Source organism: Pteropus vampyrus, unplaced genomic scaffold (genome assembly GCF_000151845.1).
Source record: "Pteropus vampyrus isolate Shadow unplaced genomic scaffold, Pvam_2.0 Scaffold343, whole genome shotgun sequence".
In the NCBI taxonomy this organism is placed as follows: domain Eukaryota; kingdom Metazoa; phylum Chordata; class Mammalia; order Chiroptera; family Pteropodidae; genus Pteropus; species Pteropus vampyrus.
The window spans coordinates 570,432-592,334 of record NW_011889124.1 but is presented as its reverse complement, the minus strand read 5'-3'; the positions used below and the strand labels follow the sequence as shown (position 1 = coordinate 592,334).

Genomic DNA, 21,903 nt, shown 5'->3' with positions numbered 1-21,903 from the left:
GACAGCCGCGAGAAAGAAGGTTGGCAGCAGAGGAAGAGCAAGGCTTACTGCTCCGACGAAAACCCCAAGAAGCCGGCGACACGCCCCAAACCACGTGCGCCGTCAGCGCCGTCCTCGTCCGATTCCCAGGCGGCTTATTTGTGGACGCTGACAAGCTGACCCTCGCACCCACTGGGGTGCCAGGACACAGACAGCCAGGGCAGCCCTGGCGAAGAACGGAGCTGGAGAGCTCACCCTGGCCAATTCAAACGCAGCACGAAGGCACAGTGATGAGGACGGGGTGGCACCGAGACAGACGATGGGTCAAAGGAGCGAGACTGAGAGCCCAGAAATACACCCTCTCACCTACGGTCAGCAAGGGGGCCAGACCTTCAGCGGAAGAAGGAACAGGCTTTTCGACAAATGTGCTGGGACACCTGGACATCCACATGATGGGGAATGAAGCAGAACTCGTACCTCACACCGCATCCAAGAATGAACTCAAAATGGGTAACAAACCTAGACGTGAAGAGTCAGCACTAGAAAATTCACGAGAAAACAGGCGTACGTACACCTTCGTGACTTCGGATGAGGCCGTGGTGTCTTAGGTGGGACACCGAAGCCCAGGGGCAGTGGCGAGGGACAGCGGCCCTTGTCAGAAGTCACATTCCTGTGCAGCACGCAGCTCGGTGGAATGAAATCGAGGGCCCACGAATAAACTGCGTGCGTAGTTAACTGGTTCTGACCAGGCGCCAACGTAACTCGATGGGAGAAAGACAGGGAACGGTGTGGGCACAACCGGACGTCCCCATGAGTCTGGCCTCCGGCCTCACTCCACGGACAGGAGGTAACTCGAAATGGACCAAAGACCTAAGCGTAAGAACGAAACTAAAGAACTCTTAGGAGAGAGCGTAGGGGAGAAGCAGCGGGACACTGGGCTCGGCGGTGGTTTCTGAGCTCTGACACAGCGGCACAAGAAGCCGAAGGGAAACCGATGAACCGGACCTTCCCCAAAGTTAAGACTCGTGCCTCGGGCATCTTCACGAGAGTGAAGTGAAGCGCGTCTGCTGAGGGTCTGGGGTGCAGCACACACGCAGGCTCCCAGTGCACGAGCATTCACACCACCCATTCGAACTGGACGGAGGCCTCAGACGGACGTTTCTCCAAAGACAACACAAACGGCCACCGAGACGTGAAAAGATGCTCGCCGTCACGAGTGATGAGCGGTGGAAACAAAGCACAATGGGACGCACGTCACCCCCGCTGGAGTGGCGCCGTGTCAGACGGGGCAGCAGCACTGGCAGACGCAGGGAGGCTGGGGCTCACGGGCACTGCCACCGGCTGTGGTGGCACAGCCACTGAGGACAGCCTGGCGGCTCCTCCAACGTGAACGCGACGCAGCGACCCTACTCCCAGGTGAGCCTTCAGGAAGCCTGAGCACAGGCGTCCCGACTCCCGCACGAACGTCCCCAGCAGCAGCGCGCAACACCACACAGCGGAATCGGCCTCGATGCCCACCCACGGGCAAACACAGCAGGGTGTCAGTCACCACAAAGGGACAAGCACTGGCACCCGCCAGCACGTGACCACCTTGGAAACATGGAGGCCATGTGTTTTATGAGTCCATTTATATAAAATGTCCAAAACGGCCACGTCTATAGGGACAGAGAGTGAATTAGGGACAGACAGGGGGGACGCGGGAATGTGAGTGACAGCTAATGGGACAGGTGTCCTTCAGGGGGATGTTCTAAACTTTGCTTGTGGTGATGGCTGCACAAACCTGTGAATGCACCAAAACACACTGAACCCCACACTCTGACAGAAGCGTCTGTGCACTGAATCTCAATAAAGCTATTAAGGACACAGAGCGTCAGCTCGGTGTAGTCCGAACGACGAAGCGCGCACGGTAACGAACACGGGGAACGGCATCCGCGAGAGCGCACAGGGAGGACGGGGCGGGAAAGCAGGCCTGTCGCTCCCCGCGCTCGTGGCCTCACAGGTGCCCGTGGACGGGCTACCCGGAGCTGCGCTGTGGGAGCCAGGGCGGGGCAGTCGATGCGTCAGCCTCGTGGACGTGTGGACGGGGCGGGTGGCCCGTGGATGGCGAGCCGGAGCGCAGCGGGAACCCCGGGCGCCCAGGCCAGTCCCGCGCCTCACCCGGGCGGCAGCTGGATGTTCTCCGGGTGGTGGTAGGTGCACAGGTTCAGCACGGCGTCCAGCAGCTGGACCCTCTCCACCCGCAGCACTTCCACATCTGCAACGCAAGGTCCAGAAGCCTGTTCAGTGGTCCCCAAGGCACAGGATTCAGGCCACGGGATGGCAGAGTGAGGAAGTGGGCGCTGCTCCCCGGAAGCTGCGGGGTGGTGAGGTGAGACCGGCTCGGGTGCCAGACGGGAGTAGAAGGGCGACCAGCGTGCCCCGGGGAGGAAGGTGGAAGCGCCACTGAGCCAGTCTGGGGAACCCGAGGCGTGTTTTCACCGGGTCTGGAGAGCCAGCGGGACAGTCGGGAAGAGCAGCGCGGGGCCCCGGGGGAAAGCAGACATGAGGACGCACGGTGCGCCTGGAGCGGAAGCACCGCGCGGCAGGCAGTGGCTGGGAGACAGCAGCCCGGGTCCCGGAGGGCCTCGCCCCGTGCCCAGGGGTCGGACCCCGGCCCACGCCAGCAGGACTGCACAGGGGCGCTAAAAGCGGGGATGCTCTAGCCAAGATGGCGCAGCGGCCCCTCAAAGACGAGGTGGACAAAGCACCTGCTGTCGTCCTGCATTGGAGAGCATGCCAAGTCCCAGGGCGGGTTCCAGAAACCACCACGTAAGGGCCGGGACAGTGCCACACACAACTCGAGACCAGGCAGGCGCAGCAGCAGGCCGGCCCGGTGCCCACAGGGCTTCCACAGGCGTGCAGGGGGGAGCGGAGCCCGCAGCGGGAGGCCGTCACCTATAGGGGCCCGGACAGAGCCCCAGGAGCCCCTTACCATCCGCCTGCACGGCTGCAGCGCGCTTCACCAGGTGGTCGGCAAGTTCCATGGCGTCCGCAGGGCCAAGCGGGAGCTCCCGGGACAGCCCGATGACCAGGATGCGCATCAGCGTGTCCTCTAGGATGGGCACCTCGGAGCAGAGGCGGAGGAAGAAGCTGTAGGCCAATCAGAAGAGCAGGGTTCGGTGGGGCCACCCCAGGCCTGCAGGTAACTCCCTACACCAGGTGCCACAGGCCAGAGGAGGGGCTACCACCCACCCTCTCCTGCAGTCACTTATTCTGATGCCTCTGGGGACAAGGCCCAGCCGTCTTGAGGAGTATGCAAAGGTGCCCAGCCCCCAGAAGGGCTGAGAGAGCGGAGCAGACAGGCCCGACAAAGCCCCAGGCCGCCGAACTGTGGCGGGAGAAAGGTTTCAGATGGGCAGGTGGACTGGGCAGCAGGGATCCGAAGCGGGGCTAATGGGGCAGGGTGACCCTGGGCTCAGGAGGCAGAGCCCGATGCTGCCTGAGGAAGGGGCCTGTGCAGACATCTGAAAGCTAGGAGAGGGCACTGAGCTTGGGGAGTCACCAGGGATGTCGAGTTTGGGGGTCCCACTGGCATGGCGCTGGCTGAATCTCTGGGAGCAAAGGCGACTTTGTAGAGACAATGTTCGGGAGGTGGGACAGGGACAGTGTAAGCCCCCACGGGCCCAAACCCCAGCAGTCCTCCCTGGAGCGGCCCCCGCCCCGCGAATTGAGGAGCCGGAGGCGGCAGGTGTGCTCACTTGCGGTCACTCTCGGGCGGCCAGTTGTCCCACTTGTAGTAGGTCTCCGGCTGCTCTGTGAAGAGCACCTTGTGGAGGCTGCGGGAGGCGGAGAGAGCCGTCAGGGTGCGGGTGCCCAGGAGACACACTCCACCAGTCAGCCCCCAGACACGGTCCCCAAAGGCTCGGTGACTGCCTCCTACTGCCTAAGGTCAGCGACTTCCCGCGGCACCTCCTGGAGAGCCTCCAGCAACCCCCAACAGGACCTGGGCTGGCAGACAACGGGCACTGTCTCCAAAGTGCTGAGCCCGGCCAGACGGGACGGGCCGCACCTCCAGCGGGCGGGAGGGCTCTGCCTGGGGTTCGGACAGCACACAGGACGACCCGTGTTGCCGGCACACATGACTTCTGCTGCCCGCTAGCACCTCTGACTGCTAAGAGGCTGGTATCAGCCAGTGGCCACATTTGGGGTCGTAGGCTCCTGTGTGGCGAGCCCTGTCACTCGCCACCAGTTGGCCCAGGGAGTGGCTGCTCGTCTTTCAGCAAAGCCACGTAAGCAGCACGACGCCAGCGCGTACCAGTGCACATAGTCCTTGGGGGCAAGCTTGCTGATGGAGGGGACGACGGTGTGGAGCCACCAGACCGCGTCCCGCTGGATCGCAGCAATCTGGTTCTGGAAGGACCGCAGCACCTCGAGGTCTGAAAGGGACGAGCAAGGTTACTGCGTGCCTGCACAGCAGCTCCAGGCGACACACGTGCCTCTCGGCCAGTTCAAGGCCAGGGACAGGGCGGGAGGCCTGGGCGTGACAAGGCACGCAGCACAGGCCATCTCTGCGCTACCTGCGGATGACCGAGGGGAACAGACACGAGAAGGGGCAGCTTCTGGCAGCTCCCTTAGAGTCTGGGGGCTGTGCTGTGGGCCCGCCCTGCCCCCGCCCTCTGCCCGGGCCCTGCGGTCTCTGGCCCTGGGCCCCCGAGCAGAACCGAGCCTGCTCCAGATCCTTACTCTTCTTCTCGCCTTTGTCCCAGGCGATGCCGGCCTCCTTCACCTGGGCTGTGATGCCCAGCATCATGGACACGGCCAGCACGTCCGTGACGTGCACCACGAACCGCTCCTGCAAGCACAGCCAGCACAGTGGCGTCTGCACCCTGGAGGGGCCCCACCCAGGCCTCTGCACACAGGCAGCCGGACAGGACGCAGGGCCCCAGAATGCCCAGGGACACCATGGCAGGAGAGTGCCAGGGAGGAGGAGGTCTTGGGACCAAGAGTCTATTGGACACAAGGCCAGATCAGGCCACAGGAAGGAGGTTCAGCCAACAGTAGGACAAAGCCCGCCCTCCCAAGAAGCCACCACGGGGGCTGTCTGTCGACCTGCCTGAGTGGCAGTTGAGGTCCTCCACTATGTGCCCCAATTTCTCCTTTTTAACATTCCGCTCTAAAACCTCCCCAGAGACACTGCCTGCCCTCCAAGTAGTCTGTGTCACCCTGTTCCCTTGGGTCTACTGGCTCTGCTGCCTACCACTCTGTCCCCACATCTGGACCCAGCTCACAGGTTATTGACTTTCTAGGGTTACCTGGCCAGCCCCTCCCTCGCCCCATCATGGGATGGGGCCCACGCTGCCCTTGGATTCTGGCTGCTGCACCGTGGGGCGCCTGCCACTTAGCCCAGTGCACTCAGGTGGCACGGAGAGGCAGCGGAGCGGGCTGAAGGCGGGGCCGCGCACCTTGAACTCCATGTCCAGGTACTGGGGCTCCTTGCGCTCCTGCATGAGCCCGAGGCAGAAGGCCTGGAAGTCGATCTCGTGCTTGGTCTGCTTGATGATCTCGCGGAGCAGGGCTCGCGAGGCCCGCAGGTAGTCGTCCTTACTGGTCAGCAGGTCCTGGAACACCATCGCCAGGAACTGGGCGAGAGAGACCACAGCTCAGCACCAACCTCCGTCCATGCTCGGCCTGCAGGGAGCCCTCCCAGAGCCCTTCCGGCAGAAGGCTGTGGCCTGCTTTCCTGAAGTGACCGGGCATGCCAGCACGCAAGCACACGGCTCGGCTCACGGACCGACCCCTGTAGACGGCGGACACGCCAGCCTGCTGCACGACCGGGCCCTCTGATGCACCTGGCCTGTAGGGACCTGCTCTTCCTTAAACGGGGGAACAGATTAATCAACGGACACTGGCTGCTGGGAGGAACACGGAGACCAGGCCCTGTCACAGCCAGACCGCCAACTGGACAACTGAACCACCACCCTCCCACAGCTGGCTACGGACAACACAGCACCGACCACGAGGACGGGACCATGGCTGCCTCGACGCTGCACACACGGCCGAGCCGTCTAAGAGCCTGGCCTGTCTTCACAAGGGACACGACACGAGGGACTCATCGCCAGGCCCCAAGGCCAACACCAGAAAGGTTAGAGATGCCTGCAGACACACCCCGGAACTAACTTCAAAATACACTCAAGTGTTCTGAGCTCACTGGGGTACAGCCTGTCACCCCTTCCAAAGCATTCTCCCACATAGCTGAGCACCATACCCATGAGGCTATGCACTCCCCTCCAAGCCAAGTCCAGTGTGGAGTCCCAGACTTGAGGCCAGACCCCCGAACCAAGAGCCGCTCTCCAGTCCCGAGCGCAGATGCACACAGGTGCACCCAGGGCCACTGGTGAGTGCCGGCCACACGACCGCGAGGCCGCCGGGTGCGCGGACCCCTACCTTTGGCGCCAGCTCCGAGCTGTGCTGCAGCACCGTGTACAGGATCTGCATGTTGTTCGGGTTCCGGGCGTTGGAAAGCTCATTGAAGATCACGAACTTGATGGTGGTGCCCAGGTTGTCCTTGTGTGCGTTCAGCAGCTCCCTGGGCCAAGCAGACGGGGCGCTGGCGCGGGCCGGGCCACCCCCACGGCCACCCTCGCGCCTCCACACCCCGCGCGGCCGCACCTGATGCAGAGCATGTAGTGGTTGAGGAGGACTTTGGGCTTGAGGCGGATTTTGATCAGGTGGGAGATGACGTCCATGTCCTCAGTGCTGTGCGTGCTGCAGTTCATGCACACGGACATCAGCAGGTCCTGGGCCGGCCTGGTCAGCTGCAGAGGCCAGAATGACGCCGTCAACCCTGCTGCCCAGGGACAGACGGCACCGCAGGGCCCGGGAGGCTGACCCCCAACGTGCGCAGCCCTCACCTTGGGGTTCTGCAGCCACATCTCCAGCTTCTGCACTGCCATCAGCCGCACCTCCTTGTACCCGCAGGTGGAGGTGAGCAGCCGCAGCAGGTTCCGCGACACGTTGTCGATGGGCTGGCGCCGGTTGAGCTGGTCCCGGAGCATGTCCAGGACGTACTCCTCCACGCTCTCCGCGAGGTCTTCATACCTAGGCCAGAAGGGGGAGGAGGGCGAGAGGAGGCAGGCGGGCCCTCCTCCAGGCCCCCGCCTGTCCCCCAGCCCGGGGCCCGCGCCCACTGGGGACTCGCGTTGCGCCTACCTGGGCATGAGCTGGCCTTCCTGCTCGGGGCTCAGCTTTTCCTCGGCAATCAGCAGCTCGGTCTGGCTGTCCTCCTCCTCGGCGAGTGCGGGGTGAGGGCTGCTCCCTGCAGAGCAGAGGCCTCGTGGACACCTGCACCTCCCCGTCCACGCACCCGCTCCTCAGCGCCGGGCCCCGTGCAGGGCGGTGACCCCAGCCCGGCCGCCCGGCCTCTCACCAGCACTGAGGTCCCCCCCGCCGCGTCCCGCCTCCCCCTGCAGGAGCATGCTCTTGGGGGGCATCCTGGTGTTGAACGCTGTCTGGATGTTGTCCACAAACGTCTTGCAGTGCGGGCTGTCCACCCAGATCCGCTCCCCCAGCGAGTCTTCGATGTATACCTGCCCGAAACAGAGGCTGACCTCGGCCCTGCAGGCGGCTCACTCCTGCCTGCCCTGGGCCACTTGAGGCCTGGGGCCTGCTTCCCGGCCGGGCCGTGAGAAAGGGCAGGACAAGTGCTGTCCGGATTCTCCCTGCTGCCCAGGGGGCTCCCTAGAAGACCTCCCCAGTGGCCAGTGTAGGCGACAGGACACACAGGGCACAAGCAGCCCTCTGAGAGAATGCAGCGTCTGCTCCTCTGTCCTCCTGGGGCCCAGCAGGCCCCCCTCTTATGGCACGCTACCCCTTCAGCCCAGTGGCAAGCTCACCCAACCCCCCAGAGGCAGACTTACTTTAACAAAGATCTCGGGCCAGTTCTCGTCCTCCTCGTACGCGGCCATGAGGAGGTTACAGGCCAGCACGGACACCAGGCTGTTGCCCTTGGCCTTGAAGTTGATGGAGGCGTCACGCCGCAGGAGGCTGCATAAAGCCTGCCGGAGATGGCACATGTGACCAGAAGAGGCGCACCCTGCACACGGGCAGAGCCAGTGTGCTTCCGGGGGAGGCCACCTGGGAGGAAGTAACAAAGGCCCAGGGCCCATCTCGCTCCCCACACCCACTTCCCAGGACAGAAGACGGGGACACCCAGCCCTCACCTCAATGACACCTTCCGTGGCAAAGATGTTGGGCTTGATTTTGGCCAGGTACATGAGGCTCAGGTACAGGGTGCTGTCCGGCTTGGCGCGGGTGACCTTCAGCTGCTTCACGGCCCCACACAGCACCCCCTCGATCCTGTCATCGTTGCCTTCCAACTCGGCCGCCTCGATCTCATCCAGCAGCGCTGGCGGCAGAACTGTGCATGCAGGCGGCCCGTCAGAGTGGGCGGCCACCAGCGGACACTGCCTTCCGCCGTCCTCCCCCAGAGACACGGGACCACGGCGGCAACCATCAGAAACCGAGCAAGTGAGGGTCTCAGGGCTGTGCCACAGCCGGCCATCTCCGAGGAGGCCAGCAGGACGAGCCGAGGCAGGAGTGGGGCAGAACTCACGACTCTGACTCGGGCGACCAAGACAGCGACAGCCGCGTGCCAGCACGGCGCCCCCCGGAGTGCTGACCTCGCTTGCCGGAGTCACCTGGGCCCACGGCACGTCTATCTGTTCTGCGTTTTCAGATCAACGCGCACAGTGCCATTCTCGGCCTCACTTTCTCTTTAGCTGTAGCACTTGTCTGGTCACCTGTCCCCGACGCTGTTGACCTGCCGCCCCTCCCTTCTAGAGCAAGACTGCAGAGCCTTTCTGCTTCCCTGTCTGTGCACAGGGCCCCCTGGTCCCAGCCTCTGTCCTGCGCTGTCGCCCCTGCACTCCTCTAGGCTGACTTCCTTCCGCTTGCTTCGGGTTCCGTCCATTTGCCGGCCTGCGTTTTCAGCTGGCTGTGCAGCTGCTGACCTTCCTCGGGTACCAGTAGGCCCAGGCTCGTCTAAGGCCCTCCCAGCAGCACGCCGGCTCTGCCACATGGGCCCTTTACATGGCGCGTGTTACTGTCCAGCTCTGGATGTTCTCTAACTTTCGTTACATCTTCTCCTGACTCATGTTTTTTAAGACAGTACTTCTCAATATCCGAACGCACGGAGGGAGGTGTTGTTACTGATTTCAACCTGACTGCACCAAGGACAGAGATTCGACAAGTCACCGAATGCTTTCCAGGTGCCCAGAACACACACGAATGTGCAGGACAGCCAGGGGGACTACGGAAGATCCTGCCTGAACACATTCCAAACGCCCGACGGTAAAGAGCTGAATGGGGCTTTTTCTCTGTTTTGTCAAAAACGTTTGTAAAGTACGTTATCATTTAGAATGTTTTTAATAACCATTTACTTTAACGTTCAAAATCACCTCTCGTGGGAGGTGACACTAAAGGAAAGCGAAGCACAGGCAACAACCGAGAGTCGTGGCCTGAGCCTGGACCTCAGCCCTGCAGTCTTCGCCAGCACCAGCCGCCCAGGTGAGGGCCCCTGAAGGTCAAGGTCGGAGACAGCTGCAGCCTGACTCAGCTCCCAAGGCACAGCTCCAGCCCCGTCCTCCACTCTGCATGCCCCTAGGGCTCCCTACGCCATCCAAGTCAAACCGAGCATCTTCCCACCTCATGAGTTACGTAAATACCTCACCACTGTGTTGTACACCAAAAGCTAATATAACGTTACATGTCAGCTATACTTGAAAAAACCACACACACACACACACACACACACACACACACACACACACAGAGCTCCTTCCCCAACCACCAGCCTTGGTTCCCGCACTGCGTGCTGCCCAGGCCCAGCCTGTTCCCTGAGCGCATTTCCATCTCCAGGACGGAGGCCTCTGCTTAGTGCTTTCTTCTCCAACATCCCTGACTGCCTGTGGAAATCTCATCCATCCTCCAAGGCCCAATGTCACGTTACAACTTCCCGATGAGCCCCCTCTTTCCCAAAGCTGTCACGTAAGCGCCTACCGCTCAACGTCTGCGATCAGCTTGAGATTTAACGGATCTGACCTACGGGACATCGTGGAGCCTCCAGCAGTGATCAGTGGGAAGATGAGGCAGGAAAACGGGCAGCTGAGATGAGTGCGAAACTAGAAGACTTGTGTAAACAACAGGATTAGGGATGAGCTCGACGTTTTGCTGTAACGTTGTTGTGTCACCTTTGCAGCAAGGAAAAAAAAGGCGGCAAAACTTTGTCCTTAGCGCCTGGGGAGAAAGGATGGAGTGCGAGCCTCCTCATCCCAGCTAGTGAGAAACGCTAGAACGCACAGCCCCTGTGAACAGGACCTGGTCCGCCTGTTATGTTTATCCCCCGAGCTCAGAACAGGGCCTGTCACAGAAGGGCCCGGAGAACACGTCAGACGGACAACCGAGCAGAGCCACGAGCCCATTCCCAGAGGACAGCTGCTGGCAGTGCGCCGATGCTCACAGCAGCTCCTCTCCAGTAAGGAGAGACACTGGAAAGCAAAGCCACCAAGTCCGGACCGCGGTTCCAGGATGAAGTGCTGCCATGCGCTTGGCTTGCCTTGCTGAGAAGACCCCCACCTCGCAGAGAGGCCACTGGGGCTCGAGAGGGGAGGTGCCCAGTGTCCACGCGCACCCCTGCTACGTGGCAGTGGCACTTGTGGACCCCAGATCCAGTGCCCTGCCTGCCCTGGGTTATTTCCTTCATCTCTGTCCCAGAATTCAGAAGCACAGCGGGGTGGAGGTCCCTGTCCGAGAAGTGCCTTGAGGAACACTCACAGGTGACCCCGTCTCCCTTGTCCGAGAATCTGCACTACCCCTGTGGCGCCAGGCCTGACAGTGGCCTGAGAATCTGCGCGGATCGACAGAATCTGCGCGCTCTGGGGAGTCCAGGGACCGACTTTACCTTCGATTGGGACCACAGACGGCTCCTTGATTGATGGAGAGATGGCGCGTTTTTCTGCCACTGCGGCCTCAGCCAGGCGCCCCAGGGCACTCAGGGGGGGTGTGGAGGAGAGTTTGGGGCGTTTCGTGAGGCCGGTCAGGGCTGAGGCACCCGCCAAAGCAGCTGCAGCCTCCCGCTTGCGCTCCGAAGGCAGGCCGGACGGGGCAGGCTTCAGCAGGGTGGACGCTGTTTTCGAGTCATTGGCCTGGCCCTTTGAACCCAGAGCGATGAAGTCTCCTGGCGGAGGGTGCCCTGCAGTGAAGAGAGATGGAGAAATGTGGGCCTTTGCACCTGGCAGAGGTGGAGCCAGTCTCCTGCCATCCCAGAGGGGATTAAATAAGGGTCCGGGCAGCAAGAAACAAGTCGCCCAGGAAGGCCACAGCAGAGACAGGGCTGGGAGGAGTCAGTAACCACGACGCCGACAGTCAGTCACTGACAGTCAGGCCGAGCTGACTGCAAAACATGCCATCGCTAACATAAACACGATGGTTCGCTCAGTCCCCAACAAGGTTGAGACGGGCATCGCCACGACCAGTGGACAAGTGAGGAGACTGAGGCACAGAGAGCTTAAGGGGCGCCCCCTGGCCACGCAGCGGGCGAGTGGTGAGGGCTGTGTCCGAGGCCAGCTGGGCTCCAGCCTGCCTTCGGCCACCGTTTGTGCTGCCACGGGCCTCCTGGCCCAGGAGCTTCTGGGCTTTTTTCTGCTGCCTCGGATGCGGTGTAAACCGAGACAAGCAGCGATGTGGGAAAGCCACAGCTGTCCCAACTCTCCCAGGGACTCGCAGGGCCGCCTAGAACCAAGCGCCAGGCGACCCCGATTCCCGGACGCCGCTCGCCGCGGAGTAACTAAGGCCCCGCCGCCCGCAGGGGCCGCGCACCTGAAGGCTTGGCCGCGGCGCTGGGCCTGCGCACGGCGGTGGGCTTGGCGCGGTTCATTCTGTCCCTTCCCCTCGCCGCTGCTGGCTGCGGAGGCGTCGCCGGAAGAAGGCCCGCGCCGAGGCGGTCCTCCACGCGCCCGCTCACTCATTCATTCCTCTGCCGCTCGGGGTCCGGGGCCGAAGGGCCCCGCTGGGCGGGCGGGTCTGCAGGGGCCACGTGAGCGCCGCCTCGGATCCGCCGGGAGGATCGGTCTCGCGGACCGCCGCGGATCCCTCACAGGCGGCCCGCGGAACCCGGTGCCCCACTGCCGCCAGGGCCGCCCCGGAAGCGAAGCCAACTTCAGAGCCGCGACTTCCGGAACACCCGGAAGCAAAACAGCACGGCGGGGAGGGCGGGCGGGAAGCGCGAGGGGCCGCGACGCCTGCGTACTGCCCGCCGCGCCCTCTGGCGGCGGGAGGCCGGCGTGGCCTCGCAGCTGCCGATCTTTTTCCGAAGAGGTGGGTGCTGTCACCGTTTCTGCAGGTGAGCTGACATTCTTTAGTGACATGCCCGCGGACACACGCTTAGGAAGGGTGGCATCAGAGTTCAAATCCACACGTGCTGGATCTTCAGAGTCTTACTCTCCCACTTATGGGTCAAAGGGCAGGGCTGGGGACGGGGAGCGAGCGGCGGTCTTGCGAGGACTCACAAAGGATGGTCAGCATGGATGCATTGGCCAGGCCGCGACAGCTGGCTGGCTACGGTCAAGGCCAGGTGTCCAGCAACCTGGACTGGTCAGTGCAGCTACAGGGCGTCACGACAACGCTCTTCTCTGAAGCTTCCAAAGGACCGAACCGACCCTTCGGTGATGGAACAGCACAACTGGCAACCAAGGACCGGCGTGTAGGAAGTGACCGCAGCTACCTAAAAGTAGACAAAGGCTGCAAAGAGATACGCCCCAGCGTCCGTGGTTTGGGGGAGGGCGGCCGCGAGCCATCCCTCTGCATCCCTGTTACAACTGCGCGAATTGTTTCCATTCAAAAAGAAACGACGCTCCTGCCCTCTGGGGACTGTCACGGGATCCTCCCTGCCCAGACAGGTCAGGAGGGTCCGTCCCTCCTCCACCCGCTTCCTCCGTTCTTTCTCACTGACACCCCCGCCCCGCCCCAGCCCAGCCTCCCAGCTCTGTCCCCTCCTCCGTGAAGCCCTCAGGCTGCGTCTCCCCAGCAGACAGCGGCTGCTTTTGTGCTGGCGCCTGTCACGGCCATTCGTGTCCCCATGCGACGGTCTTGAGGAGCAAAGCCTGGAGAAGCCCAAGATGCTGGGTCGGGGTACGGAGGTCAGAGGTCACAGGGTCAGGTGGACAGCTCTCTCTTTCATGGACTCCTGGGGTAGTAGCCGCCCCGGGATGCCCATCTCAGGCGCAGCTTTGGAGGACTGCCCGTCCACTGGGGGCGCGGAGCCGGCCCAAGGAGGAAGAAGGGCAGGGAGGGGCTTCATCAGCTGCAGTTCGTGGGGGACACCAACGCAGAGGTCTCCAGACATCCCGTGGGAGCTCCCTGGCGTGGCTGTGACACCCCCCACAGACCGGGGGCCTGAGCAGCAGCCTCGCAGGTCTGAGATGAGGCGTTGCGGTCTCCCTGCAGACCGTAGGGGACCCTCTGTGCTCCCTCCTCCGACCGCTTCCGTCGTCCCGTGGCAGGTTCCTTCTGCGTGCGTTTCCTCCTCTGTCTCTTACACGGACACTTGTCCCTGGACTCGGGCCCACCCTCAATTATATCTACAGAGACCCATTTTGTAAATAAGGCCCCTGCTGAGGGTCGGTGGGCACTGCAGCTCCATGCCGGGGACGCCGGGCCTGTGCGACCGGCCACTGTCCCTCTCGCCGTCCCGCCTCGCCACCTCTGGAACGCGCCTTTCGCTCGCATCATGGCCTCTACTCGTGCAGTTCCTGGTCAGGAATCCCCAAGCGCTCCTGAGGCCCCTCACCCTACTGGGTCTTTGCTCAATGTGCCCCCCCCGCTCCCCCCCGCCCCCATAACCGTAGCCCCAGCCCCCGCTGGACCTGCCTGGCATGCTAACACCTCCCCTTAGAACACTGTCACCCTGGGATTCTGAACTCACCTGTTTGTCTTTATGCCCCCCCCTCGCCTGACGTAAGCCACCGTGAGCCACCGTGAGCCACTGTGAGCCACTGTGAGCCACCAGTAGCACCTGGTTGGCCTATCTCCTGCTGAGTCCAGGGGACACATGCCGCGCAGTAAAAGTGGGCGGGATGAGGGAATGTCCACAGAAGCCAAACTTTTAGGAGCTGGGTTTAGCCTGGAGGGAAGCGTCAGGTAGGACGGGCCCAGGCCTCCGACCCCCACAGTCCCTGGTCCTGATCTCACAGCCACAGCGACAATGCTTACCCACCAGGCCCTGACCCAGTGACAAGCCCCTCACCACGGGGACTGGGGGGAGTCCTTGCATCAGAGGGCAGACTGGGGCAGCAGCGGGGCGGGGGGTGGGGGTGGGGACAGAGCGAGCAAGGACTTGTCACAGCACTACCCGCCCCCCCACCAGGGGAGACAGGCGAGGTGCACAGGTCTGTCTGCCTCTGGGCCAGGCAGCTGCGGCCAGTATGTGTGGCCTGGGCCCCAGGGCTGGGCTCAGACCTGGACAGTGTCTACCTGCGTCCAGGTCCCCTGCCAGGTCGGGTGTCCCTGGCTCAGTCCAGGCCTGGTGCTTCCCAGCGCTGACAGGGGAAGCAGCAGTGTGAGATGAGAGACTAGGGAGTGACCCCACGGTGCCTTGGGGGGCCGGTCACCCCCCAACTACCTTGTGTCCTAAATTTAGAAAGTGCTTCACTGTGCTGGAAGCCCCATTGGCCAGTGACAGTTTCAAAGCCGTGAGTCAGCGGTTACGAGGACTCAGATGCCCCTTCCTGGGCTGGGGGACCCCGAGACCCGTCCATGCTCAGGTGGAGGTTTCTGGAATCTCCTCGCTGACGAGCAGTCCTGTGCGGGGTTACCGCTGGGACCTGGCCAGGAGTTGCTGCTGCGGGGAGGCTCGCAGCCCAGGGAAGGCACCCCGACTTCTCGGACCGCGCGGGGAGGGCTGGCGCCCCGCGGCCCAGGCCTGGAGCCTTCTTGGGCTGATACCCGAGACTCGGCTGGGCAGCCCTGGCGGCCGGGCTGGACCTGCGGAAGCACTGGCCGGGGGCGGACGAGCTTTCCAGCAATTGTCTGAAAATAGGCCTGCCGTTCACGAGGAAATGAGTCCCCGTGGGCGGCAGGAGCCAGCACGGGCGGGGGACACTGCTTAGTGGGGCTCTGCGGTCTGGCCCCGCCCCCAGGCTCTGAGCCCTCGGGGTCTCAAACGTTTGGGGGTGGAGCCTGGAGGGCAGGATGGGGGAGCTCTCCAAGAGGGGCTCCCTCTGGGCCTGGGGCACAGAGCAAAGCGCCTGTGGCGCCGGAGACGGTCCGTCCCATCGGCAACTGCACCCCTTTGGCTGGGTCACCCGCCCCGGGCCTCAGTTTCCCCTTCTGCTCAGTTAGGGTCAGGCTGGCAGCCCCCGACAGCCTCTCTCCCAGGCTGGGCTGCACCCCCCGGAGGTCGCGCAGGGCCCACTCTGGGCTCCTGGGCGCAAAAGCGGAAGAAGGAATCGCGGCCCCGGCCGTGGTTTCCAGGCCTTTGAAGGGTCGCTCGTGTCAGCTTCCAAGACGAGGCAGGCAGAAGCTGGGGGCTCCGGACTGGGGCCTGGCCCTGGCCCTGGCCCAGCCCACCTCCGAGGGACCCCGGGGCTCTGGGGAGCTCTGTTTGAGACCCCGTGCAAGGGGCGTCTGAACTACGGAGTAGGGGCTGCCACTCCCCACTCCACACTCCCAGCCACACCTCACCCAAATCCCAGACGTCCCCAGCATGGCTGGGGCCCAGCGGGGGTACAGACTCTCTCTGTTTCAGTGACAGGGGCACCTGTGACCGTCAGCTACGGTGCACGGGAGTGCAGAGGCCAAGGGCCAGTCGGCACCACAACGGCAGGCGGGAGTGGAAAGAGGCCCGGTGGGGGGGCTTCTCCTCCCAGGCCCCGAATTTCCTGGGCGTGAGTGACGAGGACCTCCATCCCCACCCCTTGGCAGCACTGCCTCCTCCGTCCTCAGGCCCGGGCAGGGACGGCGCGAGGGCACGGGGACAATGACCAAGGCAGTCCTCGCTTCACCTCGCCTGTCTCCCTGTCCCCACACACCATCAAAATGTCCCCAGCACTGTTTGCGGCGGAGCTACTGAGGGTCCTGTTTCCTCGCGTGAGCTCGTTCTAGCTTCCTGCAGGGCAAGTACTACGTCTGAATTTAGAAAAATACCCTCCTGCACTTGTCTTGGAAAAGATAAAAACCTCAGCGGTCCCAGCGTCATGGCCATGGTCCCCACTGGCATTTTTTTACCAAGAGTTGCCACCACCAGCTCACGCCGTGTCTGGGTCCTGACTTTTGGCTCGGAAATTATGCGGGGACCACTTTGCCTGTCGGGTCGGTCTGGGCGGCAGCGGCAGGCTGAGGGGAGGCCGGCGCAGCGGAGCGTCTCATTTCCAGGTACCGGATGCCCAGTCGTCGGACATGTCTCCATCATCTACAAGGATGTCATTCACGGGGCCCTTTGCTGTCACCTCTTGCAGTCTGGGCTTGTGGGCTCAGCCAGGCGGTCCTTGTCGGGGGTGGGGGGGTTGGTCACGCAGGTGCCGATGGCGGGGCTGGGCTGGGGCCACCGCGACTTCCCTGTCCACCACTGTGCTGGCCGCGAAACCTCTTGCGTGTGACCTGGGCTCCTTCCCAGCGTGGCACTGGGTTCCCAAGGCAGGAGGTGGGGGGCCGGAGCCAGGCGGAAGCTGCAGCTCCGTGTAGCAGGACACAGTGAGGAGGTGCCATCGGTCCCTGCCCCAGCTCCTGGCACAGAGCTCCTGAAACCCTGGGGATCCCCTCAGTGACAGGGTGACAGGGGCCTTTGGTGCTGAGCCCCTCTCGCCCACACCTGAGATGCTAATCGGGTGGCTCACGATGAGGCCGTCACCACCAGAGAAACCAACCACCGTGAGAGGGTTGGAACTCACTGACCTCGGGAGGGGGCTGGAGCCTGAGCTCATCACCCATGGCCCCGGCTTTCATCGGTCCAGTTCTGAAGCTTGCGGGAAAACTCTTGAAGGAACGCGTCAGAGAGCGTCCTGGGCGGGGACCGCGATCTGAGGAGCGGGGGGCGCGGCATGACGCCAGTGTCCCCATGTCCCCAGGTCCCTCGTCGTCCTCTACCCCTTGTCCCATGGCCTCTGGTCCATCCAGAGGTGCCTGACTTACATTCTAAGTGTGATGCTTTCCCCGAGTTCTGTGGTTTGTTCCATTATAGTGAATTACTGAACCCGAGGTGGGGGTCACGGGAACCCCGAATTTGTCCTTAGCTCGGCAGAAGCTTGGGTAGCCTGAGCCACCTGTGGGGTCTGCGCTCACGCTCGGGGCTGCACCGCGGGTGTTGGAAGCAGCCGATCCCTTCCACGGATGAGCCTGAGGCACTCGCCGTCACTTCCCCTGCCCTCCGTTGGCCAAGCCTGTCCAAAGGTCTGGCCGGGTTGGTGGCCGCGCACATCCACCTCTTGGTGGGAAGATATTGTCACAGCCGTCTCTGGAAAATACAGCGAGCTACAGTCATGACACAGCGACTTGGCTACTGGCCTGCCGACCACAGATAATCCGGTAGCGAGCCCCGCCCCCGCCAGTTGGTGGACGTGTGGGTTGTTTCTGTTTGGGGAGGTTATGCGTGCACAGGCTTTTCGCCTGATTCACCTGCAGACAAGTCTCCAGGACGCCATCTCGGTCGTCTCAGTCCTCGGCCTCCTTAACCAGGAGGTGACAGCACTCTCCTGCTGGGGGCCTCGGAGGCGTCCAATGCAGTCCGAGTACCTAACCCCGCGTCCAGCCCACAAAAGCAGCTCAAAATTCGCAGCTACTGTTGCGTTTGGGGCTGGAGGGAGGTGGCTGTCACAGCGTGACTTGCATTTCTTGAGGGCAGATTCTGGGTTGGGTGACAACCACAGCCCTAGAGAGCCTCTAGGTCCCGCAGGCAGGGATGGCTGTTTGTTTGCAGGGAACACAGCCACCTGGCCAGAGGCACCTGGTGAGCGTCCAGGTGCAGGGGGTGGCCTCTGGCCATGCTCACCTGGCCCACCGCCTTCTTAGTTCACAGGGGTTTGGCCACGGGCCCTTAAAGAAAGGAATGAGAGACTGAGTGGGACGTGGTGGCCTTGAGCTATGACTTTGCCATTCCACCTGGAAACGGAGCCAGGCGGCTGTGCAGCGAGGGCTGTGGCATCAGGTGGGAGCGGCTGCCAAAGACCACCTCTCCAGCGGCCGCCGATGGGCCCAGAACACCAACTGGAGCAGTGGGGGCTTTGCCTGGGGAGTTTTTCTGCAGAGGAGGCTGCTGTCCTGTGACCCAGGGAGAAGCACTTTTTTCCAGGCATCTTCATCAGATTGCTGTCAAATTGTGAATGGAAATCTACTTTCTTACTTAACAGTAAGTCCATGAATGCAGTGACGATCCCAGCGGTAGCAGTGACAGCCTTCACCTGAGAGCTTCGACCAACCCTACTTCCAGCCAAGGGACGTGGAGACGGGGCCAGGGACGGCGCCGACCTACCCAGGGCTGCGCAGCTGGTCACGGGCAGAGGGAACAGAGGGCGTCTGGGAGCTGGTTCTGTTCCTGCCTCTGCGCCCCCCGGAGATTTGAAGTGTGAGGCCCTCTCCGTCTGCTAGTTTGAAAGGCTCTTTCAAGACTGTTGGCTTCATAACCAGCTCCTTCCCACGCTAAGCAGATCACCTCCTTCACCCCAGAAGCCAGATGGGGGTGAGCAGACAGAGGCTCCCCGCTGTCCCCCCAAAACCTCCCCGTGGCCATCAGCCACTTCCTGGCAGAAGACCCAGCCTGCAGGGGCCTGGCTGCAGCCTCGGGGCAGGGCCACAGCCGCTGGCAAGTGCTTCTCTGTCCCAGGCTCGCTCCTCACCCTCAGGGGGCCGACCCGGACAGTGCGACAAGGGACAGCACGCATCATCGTTTCCCCTGCGAAGGCCACCCTAACTGGACGCGGGGCGCACAGGCCCCCTCAGCTACAAGGCAGCGGTACTTGCCTACCCATGGGGGAGGTTGAGGCAGGACGTCCCCACGTCTGGCCGTCCCACGTCCCGACCCTGCACCTTTCTGGGGTCAGGGCCCCTGGGGGTGTTTGTGGGGCCCCTGGGGGCAATGACTGCTGGGGGCTCCTCAGGGAGGCCAGCTGCCCCTCAGGGCTGGAGCTGGTCCCTGCCTCTCCCCTCCCCTTTGGTGAGCTGCAGCCTCAGTGTCCCTCCCTCTCCCTGGACCTCAGCCAGGGCCACCTTAGTTCGCTTGACGGTGGCACTCCCTCTGGAGGGAGGGAGGGCAGCGTGGCCCCAGTGTCCTCCCCAAGAACCAGCCCAGCACAGCCGGGCGCTGGGGCAGGTCCACGTACCCCAGTCCCAAGGCGCCACGGGTCATAGGACTCCCGGTGAAGAGAGCAGCTGACCCCGGCAGAACCACGCCGCCTCTGCCACAAAGCCACAGTAAAAGGGACCAGGTTCGCACGAAGGTCTTCACGGTCGTGTAGAAACCGAGCCCTCGCAGCATCCCGTGGGACTCGCTCTATTTTATTTCATTTTTAACTCGGCCTTATAGTTCTGAACAGGTAACACACACAGTCCAGCAGTCAGAACAAAACGAGGAAACGAGGTTTCCACGGAAACCTCGCCGCTCCCACCGCCCAGCCCCACCGCCAGAGGCAGCCCTCTCTACCAGCCCACCGCACCCCGAATCCACCAGACGCCCAGTCCTGCACCTTGCTTTGTCAGTTACGGCACACGGAAGTCCCCCGTGTCGGTGCACAGGGGCTGCTGCACCCGTTACGGCTGCGCAGATACCGCCCCGCGGTGTCTCAAGGTCGTCTAGCTGGGCTCTAAATGGGGACCCTGTGTGGTTCTGAGCTTTCATTACAGCGGATGCCACAGCGATAAGCCTCGTGCACCCCAGCCTCGCGCGCGCGTGGACAGGAGCGTCCGCGGCACAGGTTTCTAGAAGTGGATTGCTGGGGCCGGGGACAAGTAGGGCCCAACGCGTGAATACGGCAGAAGCTGCTTGCGACCAGCAGTGTGTGTCTGGGGGGGCCCTGTCCCCAAGCCTTGCCCTCTCAGGATGTTCTCCCATTTTCGGATTCTGCAGACGAGAAACAGAACTGCAGGGTCACTTTAATGTGCCTTTCTCTTACGATGAACCCTTTTCCGGTGTTTGTCCTTTAAATGCCTCCTCTGTGAACCAGCCATTCATAGCCTTAGCTTCTTTTTGTTTTTCCCCCTTGTATTTCTAGGAGCTCTCGGCGTGTTGGGGGGATAGACCTTTGTGATCTGGGCCGCAGGTATTTTTTTCCTAGACTGGGCTTATGGTGACCTTTGTCTTAAGATTTTTTTGTTGATGGTGTCTGGATTTTTAATCATGACGAGAAAAACCTTTTCCCTCTCAAAGTTTTAAAGAAAATCATTCATGGTTTCTTCAACTACTTTTTTTTTAACATTTATTTTTTGTGGTAAAACATATATAACATGAAATTTGCCATTTTAATCATTTTTAAGTGTCCAGTGCCATCAGGTACACTCACATTGTTGTACGACCGTCACTGCTATCCATTTCCAGAACTTTTTTTTGTCACTTGATGGTTTCTTTTTAAGAACGTTCAATCTTTGCTGTACCTTGACATGTGTTATACTGGTGTCCGGTGTGGATAAACTGGACTCAACTCCGTCTTCTTCTAAATGGTCATCACGTTGCCCCAGCATCGTTTGTTAAGGACTCCGCCTTCATTCTGTTCAGCCCATTTTAAAGTTGAGGAAACGAACTCAGAGAGCTGAAATTAAGAGCCCCCCCCAGCAAAGGTCACACCGCAAGTGTGATCCACACCCCCCACTCTGCCTCTCGATGTTCTGCTGAGAAAGGTGAGTGCACCCTCTTCGCAGCCCAAAGTTAGTGCGGGACAATGCCATGGAGTTAGGGAAACGGAGCACCCCTGAGAAACTACATCATGCAGGGCCACCAAGGGCCAGCGGGAGCGCTGCACCTGAGGACCGCCAGGGTTGGCGGGAGAAAGGGGACCGCCTCTCCAGTCCTGGGGGAGATCACTCTGAAAACCTCCTGGAGAGGTGGGATGCAGAGCTGCTCTGCTGCTCGGCTTGCTGGCAGCAAACCCATAGTGGGCGTCAGCGAGCAAGGCTGGCAGCAGGCAGGCTCTGCTGTCCGCGGCGAGAAGCCACAGCTGCTCCCCGAAACCCGAGCACGGTGCTAAGTGCATGCGGAAGCCCCACAAACTCCTCGGCACTGTCTCCTGTCTGTTCCCCAAGGCACCCGGGAAGGCGCCTGTGCCGGCAGACGCCCCTGGGCAGTCACGCCGTGCCCATGGGAGGCCTGTGGCCACTCCGGGGGCCTGAGCGGGCTTCCCTTCCTCTGTACTCACGGTCAGACGTGTGGCCTCGTGGAGGTGGTCATTAAACCTGAGATGGGTCCAGAAACCGGCAAGCGGCCCGGCCTCCATCCAAATGCCCACACGGGCCTGGCCTTGAAGCTCCGGACGGGTCACCTCATCAGCTTCGACTTCCACCTGTGACGGGGGGGAGGTTGCACCCCCTCCCAGGGCCCGGCCCTGATCGGAGGCCAGGCCACTACTCTGGGCTTCTCCATGGCCACCATTGTGGGGCTTTAGAAGGGACTGCCCAGGCCCTGGTGTCTTGGAGCCATGGGCACGGAAGCTGTGCATCAAAGCCACTTGTCACCATGTTACATTGTTGGCTTTCCTGCAGAGGGGAAATAGTTCTCTTTACCTATTTGTTGGTCAAAGTGAGAAATCCAAAGACAGAAGGTCACTTCAGGAGGGGTCCCCAGGCACCCTGTCCTGGAAGGTGGGGCGGCCTGGTCCCAAGCAAGGAACTCTGTGCCCCCGCGCGTGTCTGGTCCATCTCTTGTGGTAAAAACACTTGACCTTGTGACCTGCTTGTAATGTCTGGAGAATTGTC

General features: G+C 62.0%; 1 protein-coding gene across 1 annotated transcript in view; it reads right to left on the bottom strand.

The window, feature by feature from the left end:
- The window catches only part of INTS1 (integrator complex subunit 1), a 31,107-nt gene extending 18,937 nt beyond the window's left edge, over positions 1 to 12,170 (bottom strand). The window contains exons 1-15 of the mRNA XM_023522374.1: positions 11,833 to 12,170; positions 10,916 to 11,206; positions 8,178 to 8,374; positions 7,875 to 8,012; positions 7,385 to 7,544; positions 7,168 to 7,273; positions 6,870 to 7,056; positions 6,628 to 6,773; positions 6,403 to 6,544; positions 5,421 to 5,597; positions 4,702 to 4,810; positions 4,274 to 4,394; positions 3,717 to 3,794; positions 2,951 to 3,108; positions 2,136 to 2,233 (exon numbers count right to left, since the gene is read on the bottom strand). Of these exons, the coding sequence (XP_023378142.1) occupies positions 2,136 to 2,233; positions 2,951 to 3,108; positions 3,717 to 3,794; positions 4,274 to 4,394; positions 4,702 to 4,810; positions 5,421 to 5,597; positions 6,403 to 6,544; positions 6,628 to 6,773; positions 6,870 to 7,056; positions 7,168 to 7,273; positions 7,385 to 7,544; positions 7,875 to 8,012; positions 8,178 to 8,374; positions 10,916 to 11,206; positions 11,833 to 11,890 (2,166 nt within the window). The 5' untranslated portion in view covers positions 11,891 to 12,170. The remainder of the gene's footprint in view (positions 1 to 2,135; positions 2,234 to 2,950; positions 3,109 to 3,716; positions 3,795 to 4,273; positions 4,395 to 4,701; positions 4,811 to 5,420; positions 5,598 to 6,402; positions 6,545 to 6,627; positions 6,774 to 6,869; positions 7,057 to 7,167; positions 7,274 to 7,384; positions 7,545 to 7,874; positions 8,013 to 8,177; positions 8,375 to 10,915; positions 11,207 to 11,832) is intronic.
- Between the last annotated feature and the right edge of the window lie 9,733 nt (positions 12,171 to 21,903).